The 21,524-nt window shown below is 34.2% G+C and overlaps 1 protein-coding gene across 1 annotated transcript in view; it reads left to right on the top strand.

The window, feature by feature from the left end:
- Positions 1-21,524, top strand: part of ARAP2 (ArfGAP with RhoGAP domain, ankyrin repeat and PH domain 2) — a 220,798-nt gene that overhangs the window by 163,222 nt on the left and 36,052 nt on the right. Inside the window, exons 27-29 of the mRNA XM_051967002.1 lie at positions 4,113-4,187; positions 11,778-11,895; positions 18,340-18,468. Coding sequence (XP_051822962.1) covers positions 4,113-4,187; positions 11,778-11,895; positions 18,340-18,468 — 322 coding nt within the window. The remainder of the gene's footprint in view (positions 1-4,112; positions 4,188-11,777; positions 11,896-18,339; positions 18,469-21,524) is intronic.

Raw genomic sequence — 21,524 nt, 5'->3', positions numbered from 1 at the left:
AGATTGAAAAATGATTGTTTTTGTAGATCATGCAGTGACTTATGCCTGTGGAGAACTTGAATTTATCATTGCAATTTTTTTTTTTTAAGTTAAAGCTTTTTATTTTCAAAACAAATGCATGGATAGTTTTTCAACATTGATCCTTGAAAAACCATGTGCTCCAGATTTTCTCCTCCTTCTTCCCATTTCCTCCCCTAGATGGCAAGTAATTCTATATATGTTATACATGTCAAAATATGTATTAAATAAAATATGTTAGATTATATACATATTTGTACATAGTTATACAAATTTACATATACATATATATTTATACAATTATCTTGCTACACAAGAAAAGTCAGATCAAACTGGGGAAAAATGGGAAAGAAAACAAAATGCAAGCAAACAACAACAAAAAAAGTGAAAATGCTATGATGTAGTCCACACTCAGTCCCCACAGTTTCTCTCTCGGTGTAGATGGCTCTCTTCATCACTGAACAATTGGAACTGGCCTGGATTATCTCATTGTTGAAAAGAGCCACATCCATCAGAATTGATCATCGTATAATCTTGCCGTTGCCATGTCTAATGATCTCCTGGTTCTGTTCATTTCCCTTAGCATCAGTTCCTGTAAGTCCCTCCAGGCCTCTCTGAAATCATCTTGCTGTTGATTTCATGTAGAACCATAATATTTATATATCATCACTTATTCAGCCATTCTCCAGTTGATGGGCATCCTTTCAATTTCCAGTTTCTTGCCACTACAGAAAGGGCTGCAACAAACATTAATGCGTGGTTGGTGGGATTGTGAACTAATTCAACCATTCTTTAGAGCATTTTGGAACTTTATCCAAAGAGCTATGCATAATACCCTTTCACCTGGCAATACAATTGTCTGTATCCCAAAAGAAAGAGATAAAAAACAAAAAGACAAAGGATCTATAAGTGAAAAAATATTTATAGCAGCTCATTTCTGAGGGCAAAGAATTGGAAATTGAGGGTTTGTACATCAATTGGGAATGGCTGAAGAAAATGCAGTACTGTGATAGAATATTGTGCTATAAAAAATGACAAGCAGGATGTGCTCAGAAAAACCTGGGAAGATTTCCATGATTTGATGCAAAATGAAATGTATTTCGTGCAAATGTTGTAAGATGATCAGCTGTGAATATTTAGCTATTCTCAACAATATAATGATCTAAGGCATTTGAGAAGGACTTATGATGACAAATGCTATCCAATCCCAGAGAAAGAACTGAGGGTGTCTGAATACAGATTGAAGCTCATTCCCTTCCTTCTTCCTTTCTTCCTTCCTCCTTCTCTCCCATCCTTCCTCACCTCCTTCCATTTTTTCTTGAGGTTTTTTGGTTTTGCTTGTTTTGTTTTTTGTTCTGTTTTCACAGCTTTACCATTATGGGAATATTTTGCATTATAACCCTTAAATAAGAATATCATACTGCATGCCTTCTCAGTGAAGAGTGTGGAGAGAGTGGAAGGGAGAGATCTAGAACTCAAAGTTAAAAAATTAATGTCAAATATTGTTTTTGCATGTAACTGGGGAAAAATAAAATGCTTTAAAAAAAGAAAGAAAGAAAAGGAAACTGTGATTTCTCCTACTTTACATAGGTGACAGCTTAATTTTTCCTAAAAACATTTTTTTAGCTCCCCCCCCTAGAGATTTTCTTAGTTTTCGCCAAATCAACCTGTATTCACATAGTATCTTGTATTTATCAAATATCCCTTCCTTTTATACAATGTAAATAAGGATATATGTTTTATAAATCTTTTGGAATTACATTATTGATGAACATGAATATATTAAGTAACATTAATAGCCTAATGCTAAAAATTCTTAATATTAAAAATTAATACCAATATACAACAAATGCTAGAAAATTGAACTGTTTAATTCAGGTCAAAATTCTTTACTGGATAGGGTACAGGCTCATGAAATCATTTATTATGAAAGAAGTCATGAGGTTAAGGTGCTATTTTACAACCAACTTGCATGCCCCAGAACTGTCCTTACCTTTTTTTTTGAATCGCTTCTGAAGGAATTCATGCTGTTTCTGAAAGGATTAATTTCACCCCTTGGAACAAATATGTCGCATTGTCAATTCTGGACATACTGAATTTTTAAATTTTGCCTTGTTCATAAATATTTTAATTTAATTTATTAAATGAGAATTTAAGTTTTAGATAAGTAGTTATTACTGAGAACTATTCTAGCTAGCAATATCGTTCAACTTTAATCTGACAATTTATTGTATATTATTTCTTACGTGCATTAGTCAAGGTTTTCTAATTAAATGTCTAAATGCAAACAGGTAAAAAGAGTATTTTCCCAATTATAGTATAGTGTTGTTTTGTATTGCATTATATTGTATTCAAAAACCCTTAGAAAATATATTATTTATTCAAGTTTTCTATAATCCATCAAAACCTGCTCTCTGAAATATTTCTCATGATACTTCTTATGTCTTTCACCTTGTGAATTCTTAAATTTTGTTTTGTTCATAAAAATTTCAATTTAATTTATTAATTGAGAATTTAAATTTTGGATAAGTAGTTGTTATTGAGAACTATTCTAGCTAGCAATATCATTCAACTTTAATATGGCAATTTATTGTATGTTATTTCTTACATTCATTAGCAGAGAAGGTCAAGGTTTTCTAATTAAATGGGTAGAACAGGTAAAAAGAATTTTTTTCCCAATTACATCATAGTATTGTTTTGTATTGCTTTATATTGTATTCAGAAACCCTTAGGAAATATATTATTTCTTCAAGTTTTCTATAATCCATCAAAACCTGTTCTCTGGACTATTTCTCATGATATTTCTTATGTCTTTCACTTTTTGAATTCTTAAGTTATTCTTCCCTTGGGCTGTATTTTATAAGTAGTTTCTGGTGACTGTTTTAATTTTTAAAATGTATCCTTCCTGCAGACTTGTTTATGCAAACAGTGAAAATCAGAATGTCAGTAGTATCCTTTTTTCTGCGGTATTTTTCTGACACACCATCTAAAAAAGAAAAAAAAAAACCTAAGCTTTTCTAAGCTTGCTGTCTGAATAATGAAATTATTTCTTCAAAGCCCATTTTTAACATTTTCTTGGCAAATATTCCCTTTAGATTCTTTTCTTTGAAGCAAATTTCACTCTAGTCATTGTTTCTCCATTGTGACTTAAAGTTTTTTTCTTGTTATATTTTTGTTCTGGTTTGGCAACATGTTGTAAGGAAACATCTGTGAAAGTATCAAAATACTACTCACGGCTTCATTTGTGTTCTTATTAATATTTTCAGCATTACACTATGCACAGACCATATAATCCTGTGTCCTTTCTTTTTTTTTTTTCTTCCTTTCTCATTATTTATTATTTATTCCTTTGCTGAATAATCACCAAGATAACTTCTCTCTCTAGGGCTAGCCCTGATACTAAATCAAATCCATTAAAAAGAAAGAGTAGCCTTTGTTTTTTCTTTTTTTCTCAAAGTCTATCTTACCAATCCACCACATTAATCTACTCCTTCCATACACTAGAGCCTTGCAGCATAAAATTAAATTAATATCATCTCCTTTAACATAATTTTCTTTTTCCTTCCTTTTTTTTACTCATTTATATCTTTTATTCAACTTTAATTTATGCCCAAGTCTCAACCCATTGAATGAACCTCCCTTTGTAAGAGTCAGGAAGGATTTTCCATGTGATTAGATGTTTTGTCTTCTATTTTTGTCATTGATATTAGTCCTATTGATTAAAACATAATTGTACATGACTCATTTCCTTTCCCTTCACAAAATCTATTATAGTGGATGTAACTTAAGCTGTTGTGGAAAACATATTTTGTATGGAAACGTGTTCTCTGTTCTCTTTTTAGGAAATTAAATCAGTAGGATAAAAGCATTGAATTGGAAGCCATTTAATTGTGAATTTGTTTTCAGACTGTTTGTCTTTTCAACTATTCAGATGGAAAAACATGCAGGATAGCAGAGATTCTTAGGCCATTCTAAACATGAAGATGAAGATAATTGAAAAATAGTTCAAATGAGTCTAGTTTTTGAAGAATCTTTACTATGAAAAATTATTTATCATGGCATAGGTATCATATGTCTTTCTATATTTCCTGTAGGTTTCACAAGCTGGAGATTTGCTCATTGAAGTATATGTGGAAAGAAAAGAACCTGACTGTAGTATCATAATAAGAGTGAGTATCTTTAAGAGCAACTGAATTTTTTCCTAAATTTCTGATAACATCATATTTTTACAAATGTTTCGTCTCCTTAGTCTTATTTGAAGTCTAGCATGGTTCTGTCATTAAAGAATTCTGAAAAGTTCTTGTTTCTAGAGCTGGAAAGGATTTTATGTGGTTTGGGGAGATTTACCATTATTTCCCAAGTTATAGCTAATATTATACTGAATTTTAAGTGGTAAAAAGGTCTTAGAGATAAACTAGTTCCCAGATCAGTTGGTAAGCTCCGTGAGGGTAGTGATTGTTCATGACACTCTCAACCTCTGTGACTTCTCCCCCTATTTCCTTCTAGTATAATTCACAGAAAAAATGCAGGTCATTTGCCACGAGCTCCCTCTTATTCCTCTTATTTCCTCCCAGGTGCTTTCACTGCCTGATTCCTTCCTCACCCCTGTCTCATAGGATGAAGTGGCCCTTCTCTTTATCCCACAGCTAACCCTTCTACTTGTTCAAATTGCCTTGTTCCATCCTGTCTGTTCCAACAAATTGCTCTCTCTATCCATCCCACTCTTTCATTTATTTTTAATCTCTCCCAGTCTGTTTGCTCATTCTTTACTGCCTGCAAACATGACCATCCTTCCCTGTCCTGAAAAAACCCCTCACTTGGTCCTTCCTTCTCTGCTGATTTGTATCCCTTCTTCCCTTTGCAAGAAAACTCACAAAGGTTCGTCCACTTGCTTTCCTCTCATCCCATTTGTAAGCCCTCAGAATCCAAATGAAGACCTCACCATTCTTCCCAACTGTCTAGCTTTACAGATATTCTTTTTTTTTTTTTTTAATTATTATAGCTTTTTATTTACAAGACATATGTATGACATCCAGCCATTCTGGAGAGCAATTTGGAACTATGCCCAAAAAGTTATCAAACTGTGCATCCCCTTTGATTCAGCAGTGTTTCTACTGGGCTTATATCCCAAAGAGATAGTAAAGAAGGGAAAGGGACCTGTATGTGCCAGAATGTTTGTGGCAGCCCTGTTCATAGCAGCTAGAAGCTGGAAAATGAAAGGATGCCCATCAATTGGAGAATGGTTGAGTAAATTGTGGCATATGAACGTTATGGAATATTATTGTTCTGTAAGGAACGACCAGCAGGATGAATACAGAGAGGACTGGAGAGACTGACATGAACTGATGCTCAGTGAAATGAGCAGAACCAGGAGATCATTATATACCTCAACAACGATACTGTTTGAGGATGTATTCTGATGGAAGTGGATCTCTTCGAGAAAGAGAGCTAATTCAGTTTCAGTTGATCAAGGATGGATAGAAGCAGCTACACCCAAAGAAAGAACACTGGAAGATGAATATAAACTGCTTGCATTTTTGTTTTTCTTCCCAGGCCATTTATACCTTCTGAATTCAATTCTCCCTGTGCAACAAGAGAACTGTTCAGTTCTGCACACATATATTGTATCCAGGATATACTGTAGCCAATTTAACATGTAAAGGACTGCTTGCCATCTGGGGGAGGGGGTGAGGGGAGAAAGGGGAAAAATCGGAACAGAAGTGAATGCACGGAATAATGCTGTAAAAAATGACCCTGGGATGGGTTCTATCAATAAAAAGTTATTAAAAAAAAAAAAAAAGACATATGTATGGGTAATTTTTCAGCATTGACAATCACAAAACCTTTTGTTCCAATTTTTCCCCTCCTCCCCTCCCCCTCCCCCAGATGGCAGAATGACCAATACATGTTAAATATGTTAAAGTATATGTTAAATACAATATATGTATACGTATCCATACAGTTATTTTGCAGTACAAAAAGAATCGGACTTTGAAATAGTGTACTATTAGCCTGTGAAGGAAATCAAAAATGCAGGTGGACAAAAATAGAGGGATTGGGAATTCTATGTAATGGTTCATAATCATCTCCCAGAATTCTTTCTCTGGGCGTAGCTGGTTCAGTTCATTACTGCTCCATTAGAACTGATTTTGGTTCATCTCATTGCTGAAGATGGCCACGTCTATCAGAATTGGTCATCATATAGTATTGTTGTTGAGGTATATAATGATCTCCTGGTTCTGCTCACTTCACTCAGCATCAGTTCATGTGAGTCTCTCCAGGTCTCTCTGAAATCCTCCTGCTGGTCATTTCTTACAGAACAATAATATTCCATAACGTTCATATACCACCATTTACTCAACCATTCTCCAATTGATGGGCATCCATTCATTTTCCAGCTTCTAGCCGCTACAAACAGGGCTGCCACAAACATTTTGGCACATACAGGTCCCTTTCCCTTCTTTAGTATTTCTTTGGGATATAAGCCCAGTAGAAACACTGCTGGATCAAAGGGGATGCACAGTTTGATAACTTTTTGAGCAGAGTTCCAAATTGCTCCCCAGAATGGCTGGATGCATTCACAATTCCACCAAAAATGCATCAGTGTCCCAGTTTTCCCGCATCCCCTCCAACATTCCGCATTATCTGTCCCTGTCACTCTAGCCAGTCTGACAGGTGTGTAGTGGTATCTCAGAGTTGTCTTAATTTGCATTTCTCTGATTAATAGTGACTTGGAGCACCTTTCCATGTGACTACAAATAGTTTCAATTTCTTCTTCTGAGAATTGTCTGTTCATATCCTTTGACCATTTATCAATTGGAGAATGGCTTGATTTCTTATAAATTAGGGTCAATTCTCTATATATTTTGGAAATGAGGCCTTTATCAGAACCTCTGACTATAAATATGTTTTCCCAGTTTATTGTTTCCCTTCTAATCTTGTCTGCATTAGTTTGGTTTGTACAAAAACTTTTCAATTTGATATAATCAAATTTTCTATTTTGTGGTCAATAGTGATCTCTAGTTCTTCTTTGGTCATAAATTCCTTCCTCTTCCACAGGTCTGAGAGGCAAACTATCCCATGCTCTTCCAATTTATTTATAATCTCATTCTTTATGCCTAGGTTATGAACCCATTTTGACCTTATCTTGGTATATGATGTTAAGTGTGGATCAATGCCTAGTTTCTGCCATACTAATTTCCAATTTTCCTAGCAATTTTTGTCAAACAGTGACAGATATTCTTAGTTGCCAGATCATTAGCCTTTTCTCAATCCTTCCTTTCCTTGGCTGCTCCAACATTATTAATCCCTCCTTCTTCCCAAATACTCTCTTTCCCCTTAGTTTTTGGTCTCTCCTCATTCCCCTCCTGCTTACTAACCCCTTGTTCTCACTCTCATTTGCTAGATCTTCTTCTAGGTCATGCTCTCACGTATTATCCAATTTAACTTTTTATTTAACGTATTATCCAAAATATCTTTTAAGGTAGGCAGGTCAGCTATTAATATTAACTGCCCTCTCCTTTTGCAGAAGAAATAGAAACTCAGAATTTTTTATTTATTTATTTTTATTTTAATATCTTTTTATTGATAGAACACATGCCAGGGTAATTTTTTACAGCATTATCCCTTGCATTCATTTCTGTTCCGATTTTTCCCCTCCCTCCCTCCACCCCTTCCCCCAGATGGCAAGCAGTCCTTTACATGTTGAATAGGTTACAGTATATCCTGGATACAATATATGTGTGCAGAACCGAACAGTTTTCTTGTTGCACAGGGAGAATTGAATTCAGAAGGTAGAAATAACCTGGGAAGAAAAACAAAAATGCAAGCAGTTTATATTCATTTCCCAGTATTCTTTCTCTGAGTATAGCTGCTTCTGTCAATCTTTGATCAATTAAGGCTCTCTTTATCAAAGAGGTCCACTTCCATCAGAATACATCCTCAAACAGTATCATTGTTGAGGTATATAATGATCTCCTGGTTCTGCTCATTTCACTCAGCATCAGTTCATGTAAGTCTCGCCAGTTCTCTCTGTATTCATCCTGCTGGTCATTCCTTACAGAACAATACTATTCCATGACGTTCATTTACCACAATTTACCCAGCCATTCTCCAATTGATGGGCATCCATTCATTTTCCAGCTTCTAGCCGCTACAAACAGGGCTGCCACAAACATTTTGGCACATACAGGTCCCTTTCCCTTCTTTAGTATCTCTTTGGGATATAAGCCCAGTAGAAACACTGCTGGATCAAAGGGGATGCACAGTTTGATAACTTTTTGGGCATAGTTCCAAATTGCTCTCCAGAATGGCTGGATGTGTTCACAATTCCACCAACAATGTATCAGTGTCCCTGTTTTCCCACATCCCCTCCAACATTCTGCATTATCTTTCTCTGTCATTCTAGCCAATCTGACAGGTGTGTAGTGGTATCTCAGAATTGTCTTAATTTGCATTTCTCTGATTAATAATGATTTGGAGCATATTTTCATATGTCTATAAATAGTTTCAATTTCTTCGTCTGAGAATTGTCTGTTCATATCCTTTGACCATTTATCAATTGGAGAATGGTTTGATTTCTTATAGATTAGAGTCAATTCTCTATATATTTTGGAAATGAGGCCTTTATCAGAACCTTTGATTGTAAAAATGTTTTCCCAGTTTATTGAGAAACTCAGAATTTTAAAGAATTGTCCAACAAAAGACATATACTGATAAGTAATGAAATATGGAAAATTAGCCACAAAACCTTTGCCATTACTTTGAGACCAGCTTTAGCTAGTAATTTGTTAAATTTCGTATAAATGTTAGAAATAGTTTCTGTGGTTTCTTGACCTAAAGCGTAGTTATAGAATTACTATGAATCAGTTAGCTAGTAGTGACTTGACTTTGGAGGCAGTAGTCCTATTTCATATTTTTCCTCTGGAGTCTACAGGCTATGTGATTCCTCAATTTCCTTATGTACAAAAAAAGGAAAATGAAAGGAATTGAAAGAGATCTCCTAGGTCTCTTCCAGCTCTGGATCTTATGAGTCCTGAGATTTACCCTTTATCATTGATAGGCATTTGGGATCCCAGTGGGATTAGATCAGAAAATATATCCAAGTCAGAAAAGAATTACTATTATTTCACTAATAGACTCAGATATAGCTATGCCCTATTAATACTGCCAGCTTCACACAAAGATGTTCATAGATCATCAGGGATTCTCATCTGGGGGAGGTCCACAGATCACTGAGAGCTCTGTGGATAAATTTCCTTCTTTGAATTTATGGGGGAAATGACATCTTTATTTTCACTTAGCTCTTTTTTTCTTCTTTGTGATTGATTTTATTTGTATTTTTGGGTTCATTTGACAACATTATTCTGAGAAAAAAGTCCATAGTTTACACCAGATTGTCAGAGGGATCCATAGTACAATAAAGGTGAAGAACTTCATCCTGAGTTAATAGTTCTCTAGAATCTTCAACTTGCACTAAAATCACAGAGCCCAGATAATCTATCCCTCTCATTTTGCATATAGAGAGAGATATATATGGTACTTGTTGTTTTAAATTTGATCACCTATAGAATCAGAATTAAAAACTCGGAAGTTAATTTTTGATTTGTAGCCATTATCACTCCAGTTTTTTGTAAGCCCGGTTTTCCCACTCCCATCTCTGTTAGCCCTCCTGCAAAAGGTAACAGTTATTTTGTTGCTACCGTGTCATTACTCAAGTAAACTCATTTATATGATCTTTGTCTTGTTATTTCTGAATGCCATAGAATATCTGATTCTCTTGACCTGGCTCGCGGTTCACTTTAATTGGGATTTTCTTTGCCCCAAAACTTAATATGATTACATTTCTACAGAGGAAACATCTTTGTACTGGATATAGTATGCACTTATATTAAGTTCCACCAATGAGAAAAAACAGAATGCATGAGTAACACCTATTTTCTACCATCCACATTCACAGATAGAATATGTTAATATTCACTAAATGTGGTAGAAATAGAAATGATCAAGCTTAAAGACCCCAACCCCAATTAATCAAGTAAGAAAGTGCACATTATTCTGTAGTTAGTAAAATCTGTCTCCTGAAAAAGCAAATTTCTTCACCTCTATTTATTTCTCATCATCGGTGAATTCCATGTGATATTTGCCAGCTTCAGTTTGAGGCTGATAGCAACCCTCAGTTGAGCTGCCCAGTCCCTCTGAAGGGGTCCACATTTATATGGGTGCCCGAAGCTTTGGCATTTGGCAGGACTGAACCCCAAGGACGATGCTATGGATTCCTTACTATCTGCGGTTGCTCCTGTCCTCACATTCTGTGGCAGACTTCTATCTGTCATTTCTCATAAAAAGGCATCTCACCGAATGTTTTAACTCTGGGGTGTTTGCACCTGTCAGATTGGCTAAGATGACAGGAAAAAATAATGATGAATGTTGGAGGGGATGCGGGAAAACTGGGACACTAATGCATTGTTGGTGGAGTTGTGAACGAATCCAACCATTCTGGAGAGCAATCTGGAATTATGCCCAAAAAATTATCAAAATGTGCATATCCTTTGATCCAGCAGTGTTTCTATTGGGCTTATATCCCAAAGAAATACTAAAGAAGGGAAAGGGACCTGTATGTGCCAAAATGTTTGTAGCAGCCCTGTTTGTAGTGGCTAGAAACTGGAAAATGAATGGATGCCCATCAATTGGAGAATGGCTGGGTAAATTGTGGTATATGAATGTTATGGAATATTATTGTTCTGTAAGAAATGACCAGCAGGATGAATACAGAGAGGCTTGGAGAGACCTTCATGAACTGATGCTAAGTGAAATGAGCAGAACCAGGAGATCATTATACACTTCGACAACGATATTGTATGAGGACATATTTTGATGGAAGTGGATTTCTTTGACAAAGAGACCTGAGTTTCAATTGATAAATGACGGACAAAAGCAGCTACACCCAAAGAAAGAACACTGGGAAACGAATGTGAACTATCTGCATTTTTGTTTTTCTTCCCGGATTATTTATACCTTCTGAATCCAATTCTCCCTACGCAACAAGAGAACTGTTCGGTTCTGCAAACATATATTGTATCTAGGATATACTGCAACATATCCAACATATAAAGGACTGCTTGCCATCTAGGGGAGGGGGTGGAGGGAGGGAGGGGAAAAAAATCAGAACAGAAATGAGTGTCAATATAATGTAATTATTAAATAAAAAAACTTAAAAAAAAAAAAAACTCTGGGGTGTTTGGTTTGCTAAGCTGGGACCCAACTGCTCCATGATAGAAAGAGCTGTGTAAAGCTAGACTATTTATTTTCTAGTAAATTAAAAAGCCTAAAGTCCTTTCTTCTTGAGACTATTGACATGCAATTGGAAAGAGTAACCTTATGTCCAACCATCTGTAGAACATCTCGATGCTGGTGTGTTCTGGTCAGAATACTTGTTTTTTTTTTCCTATTTATTTACATATACATCTATATATTTATGTATTTTTATAAATATTTGCATATATATTTATATATTTTTGTGTGTGATATAAAGAATGCCTTACATTTCCAAGTTAAAAAAAATCTGAAGTATCTGTTTTCTCTAGGAAAAAAAACAACGGAATTTATATTTAAAGAAGTAAATTTAAAAATCAATTTTAAAATACCACCAACACCACCACATTTGGGCAAGAACTGGGAACCTAAAAGTGGGTCATTGGCGATCTAATGCATCCATCTGTTATTATCTGAAAAAAAAAAAAATGTTGCTTGTCTTCTAGATATCACCTGTAATGGAAGCAGAAGAATTGACAAATGATGTATTAGCAATAAAGAATATCATCCCTGCCAAGGGGGATATATGGGCTACGTTTGAAGTCATTGAAAACGAAGAACTTGGTGAGCAAATTTCATGTTATTTATGGCATTCTGTTGAAGTAATTAGAGTTGTTTTTGTGTAAAATCTTATTTAGAAACTGCATTTTTTTTTAAGATGGTAAATCTTTTGCAAAGTTCACTCCTCCCCTTCATAGAAAATGTCTTGAGTATTATTAGATGGACTATATGGCTACTGTCTATTAACTTTTTTTTTTAATTGAAGCAATCTGATCAGTTTATTATAATCATATATGTTCTTTTTTTTTTTTTTAATCAGCAAAATTTTCCTTTCTTTCCCTTCTATCTTTTCCCCCACTGAGAATGAAAGAAAAATAAATATTTCCATATTGGCCATCTCTCCTCCCCCCCAAAAATGTCTGTGTCTATATAAACATATTACTACTCTAGAATCACAATAAAAGTTCCTAGTTCTTTCAAAGTTATCTTTGCTACATTATTGTCATTGTATAAAATAGTTCTTCTTACTCTATTCACTATACCAGTTCACGTAAGTCTTCCCAGATTTTTCTGAAGCCATCCCCTTACTTTCTTATAGCACATTATGGTTCCATCAGATCCCTGTACCCCACTTGGTTAGCCATTTCCTGATTTATGGACACACATCCTCAGATACTTATTCTTTGTTACCTCAAAAGGAACTATGCATGCTGTTGGACATGTTTAGAATTTGTTTTCCTTACGAGTGATCCCTTCCTTAATCTACCATTTCTCTAATTCCCCCTTCTTTGCTTTGCTTCTTCCTCCTTGAGTAAAATATATTTCTGAACCCAACATATGTGTGTGTTCGTCCAAGTGTTAACTACTTATTGTTCCCTTTCTTGTGTGTATAGATAGATGTCTGCTTACATACCTTACTAGTGAGATCGATTTCACTAATCCACCTTTTCTTCCCCTCACCCTTATTGTATTCCTCTTACATTAGAACAGCAGTTTATCCTTCTCTCATCCTTTATTATTATTCATTTATTATTACCTTTACATGGTTCTCATGCTTGAACTTCAGAACTCCAATCAGAAACACTTGGAAATCTTAATTTTTCTCACCTCTGTCACCTTTCCAGTTAGTTGGTTTTGATATGAACTACTTACCATTGTCTTATATATTTTCCAATTTTCTCTTTGGTTTTAATAATCTTTTTGTCTTATGGAATCCTTGGCTTCTGTTTGGTCCATTCTGATTTTCAGGAAGATTATCTCTTGGGCGAGATTTTGTTTCTCTGTTGCTTTGCTTTCTGATTCTTCAGTAAGTCATAGTCATTGTTCAGTTTGCTTTCTTCAAGCACTAGCATTTCGTTAATAAAATTTTTTTCTCAACTTTACATAGCTACAACTACAAGGCTATTGAGGGATCAGTATGACTGGTTGGAAGTTGGTGATGATGGTAGTTACTGCTAACTATCCTCCTTCCCTTCTGTGACTAAGAAATGTCCTTTGTTTGAGTTCACCTGTAAGGAGCAGACTCTTGAAAGGATGGCTTGCTGATGTATAGATACTGGGCCAGATTAGTGTACTTAGTGTATTTAACATATTTTAAATAGAGCAGGTTTTCTTTTTTCTTTCCTTTTCTTTTCTTTTCTTTCCTTTTCTTTTCTTTTCTTTTCTTTTCTTTTCTTTTCTTTTCTTTTCTTTTCTTTTCTTTTCTTTTCTTTTCTTTTCTTTTCTTTTCTTTTCTTTTCTTTTCTTTTCTTTTTTTCTCTTCTCTTCTCTTCTCTTCTCTTCTCTTCTCTTCTCTTCTCTTCTCTTCTCTTCTCTTCTCTTCTCTTCTCTTCTCTTCTCTTTTTAATTGTTATTTTCAAAATATGTGCATAATTTTCCACATTCACTCTTGGAATACAAGGTTTTACTTAATAACAAGTCCAGTAGAATTGCCTTGCATCATCTTGCTATTGAGGAGAACTATATCCATCAGAATTGATCATCTTATAATTTTGCTGTTGCTGTGTATAATGATCTTCTGCTTCTGCCTACTTCACTTAGCATCAATTCATTTTTTTTTTAAAATTTTTATTTAATAATTACTTTATATTGACAGAATCCATGCCAGGGTAATTTTTTACAACATTATCCCTTGCACTCACTTCTGTTCCGATTTTTCCCCTTCCTCTCTCCACCACCTCCCCTAGATGGCAAGCAGTCCTACATATGTTGGATATGTTGCAGTATATCCTAGATACAATATATGTTTGCAGAACCGAACAGTTCTCTTGTTGCACAGGGAGAATTGGATTCAGAAGGTATAAATAACCCGGGAAGAAAAACAAAAATGCAGATAGTTCACATTCGTTTCCCAGTGTTCTTTCTTTGGGTATAGCTGCTTCTGTCCATCATTTATCAATTGAAACTCAGTTAAGTCTCTTTGTCAAAGAAATCCACTTCCATCAAAATATGTCCTCATACAATATCGTTGAAGAAGTGTATATTGATCTCCTGGTCCTGCTCATTTCACTCAGCATCAGTTCATGTAAGTCTCGCCAGTCCTCTCTGTATTCATCCTGCTGGTCATTTCTTACAGAACAATAATATTCCATAACATTCATATACCACAATTTACCCAGCCATTCTCCAATTGATGGGCATCCATTCATTTGCCAGTTTCTAGCCACTACAAATAGGGCACTTAGCATCAATTAATGTCAATCTTTCCAGGCCTTTCTGAAATAATCCTGATGATCATTTCTTACAGAACAATAATATTCCATACCATTGATATACCATAACTTATTCAGCCATTCCTCAACTGATGGGCATCCTTGCTCCTACAAAAAGGGCTACAAACATTTTTGCACATCTGGGGTCTTTTCCCTTTTTTATGGATGGGAGCAAGAATAGATCACAGATTAGAAGAGCTGAACTTAACTCATTACAAACCAGAATGTACCAAAAAAAGAAAGAAAAAGAAAAAAACGATGGGTAGTAATTTCTAATTCAGTTGTTCATAGTGAGATCAGCATATCACAATCTCTTCAAATACTGACTTAGATGCAACATCAATGGCAGATATGGAAATAAATGTACTTTTTAGGTACTTGACCCTTACTTCTAGAAAGAGAAAATATTTCTGGGTAGTTCATAGAATGCTGAAAATACAAGCCATCTAATTTATCTCTCAGCCAAAAAAGAATTTGCTTGACCACATACTCCACTAGGGTGTGTAGGTTGCTTAGCCTATAAAGCATTTTGCTTTGAGTCAATAAAATTCATCTTCCTGAGCTCAAATCCAGTTCCAGATACTACTATGTGTTCCTCGGCAAGTCACTTAACCCTATTTGCCTTAGTTCTTCAACTAACCTCTGTAAAAATCTTTGCCAAGAAAACTTCAAATGGATCACAAAAAGTTGCATGTGACTGAACAACAGCAGCATGTTTCAGGCCTCTGCTAAGTTCTGGGCTTACATAAAAGGAAAAACAAACAAGTCCCTTCCCTCGGGGAGCTCATTCACAGTCTAATGTAGCTTATCTATGCAAACTACTATGTAAAAACAAGATAGATACAAGATAAATTAGGGCAATCTCAGAAAAAAGGCACAAAGTTGAAAATTGGCTCATGTTTTTAAATGTCTCGCATAAAGAATATCTCAGAATTAATATGGAATTAATTTTTTGTAAGAAATTTTATAGAGATAGGAAAGTAGACATAATAGTTATAACTAGTTATGTTTTCTCAATCTCTTTTTTGGAAGGAAGCCATGATTCCCTTTCAAGTCTCTCATATTCTCCTTTCTTTCAGATGTCTTGCTCAATGCCCTAATAGGAATTTTGCTTCCCCTATGTATAACTAGTCTGTTTAAACTGCTCTTAACACTGAAAAAAGATAGGAGGAATTAATTAAAGGTCTTTTTCATATATTAGAGGGATATGTGTGAAGATAATTTGTCTGGGATTATTAGCCTATCAAGGGATAATGGTCTATGTAACTCCCTGAAACTAAATGAAGAAGTTAGACCAGTTAACATCCATGATCTGTTTTCCCCCTCTGTATCTGTTATCCAACAATCTTTAGAAAGAACTCTAAGATTAATGTTTTTAGGTATCTTGAATAATATAGTGATGGATTATTTCATATAGAAAAATTCACGATCCCAAATATTTATATGCTAAGTGATAATGACAAAAGGGGAATTAAGAGAGAATCTATTTCCCAAAGCTACATCTTCCCATTCGCTCCTTGTGTGTAAATGACATCTGACCCCTTTATTGGAAAACTTTTCTACTTCATTAAGTTTTGTGACAACTAGTCCTGGAAAGTAACTAGGATGTATGAGTTCTATTTCTATTCTAATGAAACTTGAAAAATGTCATTTATCTTCTCTGTAAATGATTTTTTCCATCTAAAACATAAGGATAATATTATCTGCCATCTGCTAATAAAACCTGATTATAATTTTCAGAGATTTGTGAAAATTGAGATAATTTTTAAATCCTTGGAATTTTTTGGAGTATTTTTGATATATCAAAAAATTATCTTATCATCCCAAATGAATAAGCTTCATGGTGAATTTTTGACATGGTTTTCTTGGCGTGTAATTGGTTTGTTGAATTTTGAAGCAATTTTCTTGCCATGTAATTATGTTTAATTTGATGTCGTTTCCTTGGCACATTATTAGTATGTTTAATTGTTGAATTTTTGACATGTTTTCTTGGCATGTAATTAGTGTGTTGTTGGTACATTGAATCTTAACATGGTTTTCTTTAGTGTGTAATCGGTGTGTTGAATTTTTGTCGACTTTATCAGATCCAGCAGACTATATAGGTTTCTATGTATGATACCAACAATAGGTTAAATCAACTCTTGAGGGCCCAGGCTAAGTCTTATAAAGTTGATCACCAATAGTCTGATCATCTGATGACAATTCTTTAGCCATGACAACCCGTGAGACAAATACCATGAGACATGATCAGATAACAATATTTACATTTACATGTTTTTTTTTTTTTTTTTTTTTGAGATTGATGGTGGGTGGGGAGTTAAGTGACTTGCCCAGAATCACAAAGCTACTAAATATCAAGTATGTAAGGCTGAATTTGACTACAGATCTTTCTGAGTCCAGAGCCAGTGTTTCATTCTTTACGTCAACCCGGCTGCCCATATACACTTCTGATATGCTTAAAAATGCCTATGTCTAATTTCTAATTTTTTTTAAATAAATATTTTACAAATAATAAAGGAGACCTTTTACTTAATACTGAATAAAAGTCACCATTAAGCTCCTTTCTTTTTGCCATCATGTCAACACTGTACTATTGTTTGGTCGTTTCTGTTGTTTTGTTTTTTGATCACTCAGGTATTCATTTGATTTTATTATTCTTTTTATCACATTTTATACCATGATCATATTCATATTGGTTGACTAATGACAGTATGTTATTTAAACATTTCTTTATTGTAATCAGTTAAAAAGTGACTGGTCAACATTTATGTCCTCAGTGTTCATATTGTAGGTTAAAAGAGTATAAATTGCTTAGAATGTTTATAATTACTACAGAAAAATGTTATTTTTAAATTATTGAGGTTACATGTATTGCAGGAAAAAAGTATAAAATGCAAATTAAGTAGAAAATAAAAGTATAAAAGAACTGTGATAGTCTTATTTAAATTCTTGATGTGTTACTTCTCGGTGATTACTCTTAATAATATGCAATATAATATATATAATACATATTATAATAATTATATAAAAGCCTGAATAACAAAAAGCAGAGAGAAAAAAATCAACATATATCTGATTTCACACCTATAATCTTCCAACTTTCAATAGAATGGAGGGGGACAAATTCACATGAATCTCTAATCAGTCCCCTGACATCACAGTTTGTTGCTGTGTTCATTACAGTTCTGATGAGTTGCAGTGTTTTTTCTTTATGTTATTATGTTAATTGTATAAATTACCTTCCTTATTATTCTTGATTGACTCTGGATCAGATTATCCCAACTTTCCCAAATATCTTTGAATTCTTCATTTGTCATTTCTTACAAAGTAATAATGTTCCCTTGCATTTATGTGCTACAAAATTTTGAAGTATTCTCCAACCAGTGGGCCTGATAAGAATTTTTAAAATTTAAAGTTCCCTTACCCATTTAAAATATTTTGTTTCCAGTACTGCAAGATATATACAGGTCTAAAGAAATGTGTAAATCCTTTAAAGATTAAGGGGAGATGCATTGGTACACATGCACACATAAACACACGTGTGCATTCGCAATCAGTTTTTATCCTACTTTATTGTTATTTGTCATTGATTGTTTACTTTTTTTAAGAGATGGCTACACAGTCCAGTGGATAGAGTAATGGACCTGGAGTCAAGAAGATAACTACCAATAAAAAGTGTTGAGAGGATAAAATAAGATAACGTTTGTGAAGTGCTTTGCAAACCCTAAAATGCCGGATAACTCTAGCCACTAAGAACATGGAGTCAATGTTTTGCTTTTCCTGTTTTTCCCCCTAGAGCGTCCACTTCACTACACTGAGAATGTGTTGGAACAAGTACTTCAGTGGAGCTCATTAGCCGAGCCTGGCAGTGCTTACTTAGTGGTGAAGAGATTCCTAACCATGAATGTAATTAAACGCTACAGTGGTAAGTGGTCCTGCTTCCCTTTCCTGTCCTTGGGGATCCTGGGAGATGGTGTTTGCTTACTGAATCCCCATCCCCATCCCTACTATCCGCAGCTCCTCCAAACAAAAAGGAGAATGGCAAGAGATTACCAGCAGCAGGGAACGCATCGACATCAGGAATTGTGCCTTTTAAATAAAATATAAGCACTATTTACCCAGAAATGTATTTAAAGAAGCCAAATTTTTTTGTTTTTTATGCTTTAAAAACATTTGCAAGCAGATTAGCTGGAGTTTGTGATCAGATTCTTTATCCTTCACATTGATTGAACACCTGAGTTGTTTTTTTTTGTTTGTTTGTTTGTTTTGTTTTTAATAATATCTTTCAAAAATATCTTTGACCAAATTTTAAAAATAATCTCTGCAGTCATGAGTTTGCCCCTTAATTGTACCTCGTGACCCCAAGGATTCTGTATTTCCTCTGTGGGTATGCTTTGTATTTTGGGGGGTAGTTAAATATTCATTTTACTTTGTCTTTGTCTTGACAAATGTCGTCTGAATCAATCACAGCAACCACCTTCTCTAGAATTACAGCTCTATTCATTTTGTCCCATACACCTTGAAATTGAGATCTAAAAGGAAAATAATGAAAGCAAATCAAATGTGATTTCTCCATCAATTTGTTACCAGAAAAACTAGTGTTATCGCAGAAATATTTATTGCTCTGCAGCAGTGCAAAAAAGGAGCAATTTTTATATATGTATATACTATATATACATGTTCACATATACACCTGCACATAAATATAAACACATGTGTATATATATACATGTATGTATAGGATTATGTATATATTCTTGTATACATTGATAACATAAAGCATATATACATGTGTTTTTCTGTTCTGTATCGAAGAGGAATCAGCAGAACTAGTAAACAAGAAAAGTTGGTTGTAACCAAATTTTATTTCAGCAATAAAATAGTTTGCCTAGCAATTCCATAAGAATCTAATGCTTGTTTGCAGAGTTCATGTACACTAGCAGACTTACCCACCACTCCTACCCCCCAGTACCTAGAATGTGAACAGTATACGTAATTGGATGTATTAGTGGTTTAAACAAAAATAAATCTTAAAAATACTTTGCATTTGACTAATTCTCTTAAAGGAGATTTAAACACAGATGCAGGATAAACCTTATAATCTATGCATTCTTTTTTATTCCTCATTGTTAATAGATCTTGTTCATCAAAGGATTTTGGCTGATATGTATACTACTGTTGTTTTACTGTTTAAAACTGTTCACCTGCTTCTAAATAAACACAGTTTAAGAGGAAAATGTGGCAAACAAATGGAGATTTTTTTAGAATTCTAAGCTCTGCATTTTTGCTGTCTTCCAAGTTAGTGAAGGAACATTCATTTCCTTTTTGGAAGGAGGTGGTGCATCTGTTTGCTTCACTTAAAATCAATTCCATTTTTCAAAAGAAGCATTTTGTTTCATATATCCTTTCATAACTTTGGCGTCCCTCATGATAAGAAGTTAATTAATCTGATGAGAAAGAAAATAATCCTTACATTTCTGCTCTACTAGAGGAGCCTTACTTGATTTAAATTTTCATTCCGAGTTTCTCAGAACTAATCTTATTAGGTCTTAGAGTATTATCGTTATTCCTATTGTACAAGTAAGTTTCTGCATTCTATGTAAATTTAGAAATCCTGAAGAATTGCAAACTAAATAGTTCCCTATTGTTGGATTGATGTGTTTTAAGTACAAAAGTTCCATAAAATATTTTCCTATGCTCTTTTGGTTAATTACTCATGATGTTGATAAAGAAAGAGTATTATTTTTCAAGTTTTATGGATTTTTTTACATTATATTTATTTTTCAGAATATCCTTTCTCCCTTTCCCTGAGAATGCTCCCTGGTAATAAAGGAAAGGCTTAAGCAAAAATAATTTTAAAATCAAATGTATTTGTCCGATAACATGTAAAGAATTTCACGTTCTGTTAGAGAGTAGAAAAAGTGGAACAAACCAAGGTTGGTTATTGCAATTAATCTGTTTACTCATCTCAATATCATTTTAATTTTTTAGTCATTGTGTATATTATTCTACTTGCTTTTCACCACTTCATTAAGTCTAACCTGTTTCTCTGCTTTCCTCATACTTGCAGTTTGTTATGACAAGATGCCATTCCATTTATTTGCATGTCACATTTTCTTTAGCCATTCCCCGATTGATGGGCACTTTTTGATTCCTTTCGATTGTTCTTACTTTCATGTATATATAGGGCCTTTCTTTTTCTTTGATTTTCTGGGGTTTTATTTACTTTGTAAGATTGTTAGACCAGAAGTATGAATAGTCTAGTGCTTTTTAAAATATTATTCCAAATTATTTACCAGAATGGAGCTAGTTTATCTTTTTCTATCCCCTCCAACAAAGACTTTTTGCTTAGGAGAATTCTAAGTTTGTTCCATAACTCTATGTATCCCTGTAGGTTCTAATTTTAGTTTTCTACAAATGACAGATGCTTCTGAATTAAATTTGTATAAGAAAAGAGTACTTCAAAATGGTACTGCTGTTGGCAGAATGTAACCTTGGAAATCAGAGACAGATGCTGTCAGCATATTATAGAATGATTCCATCAGCCTTGGTCTTAATGAAAACGTTGTATATTTTATATTCCCTTATAACAATCTCAGTACAAAGAATTCCAGCAGGTTGAGGAGAAGTCCTAATCTTCTTCAAGCAGAGATTTTTTCTTTGAATTTATTCCTAGTTTCCCGACATTCCGAAAACACTATCAGTGTTTGCCTTTATCTTGATAACTTTTATTCAGAAGAGCATCCAATAAATGCTTATTGAGTATCTCATATGTAAAACATTGGTGTGGAGTAGTGTGGAGAATACAAAAATTAGTTAGTCTGAGTATCCCCTTCCCAGCCTTGGCCATTGTCTCTCTTTTTTTTTTTTCCTAATTGGGGATTAATACATACATGTATGACAAGGCAAGCCACACAGGAAGGCAATCAGCGATCAAGATCAAATTAATAATATAGACAGTGTGTTACAGAAATTCATAGG

The sequence above is a fragment of the Antechinus flavipes genome, chromosome 6 (assembly GCF_016432865.1).
Source record: "Antechinus flavipes isolate AdamAnt ecotype Samford, QLD, Australia chromosome 6, AdamAnt_v2, whole genome shotgun sequence".
In the NCBI taxonomy this organism is placed as follows: domain Eukaryota; kingdom Metazoa; phylum Chordata; class Mammalia; order Dasyuromorphia; family Dasyuridae; genus Antechinus; species Antechinus flavipes.
Note: the sequence above shows the minus strand (reverse complement) of the source record. Positions and strands in the feature narration are given on the sequence as shown.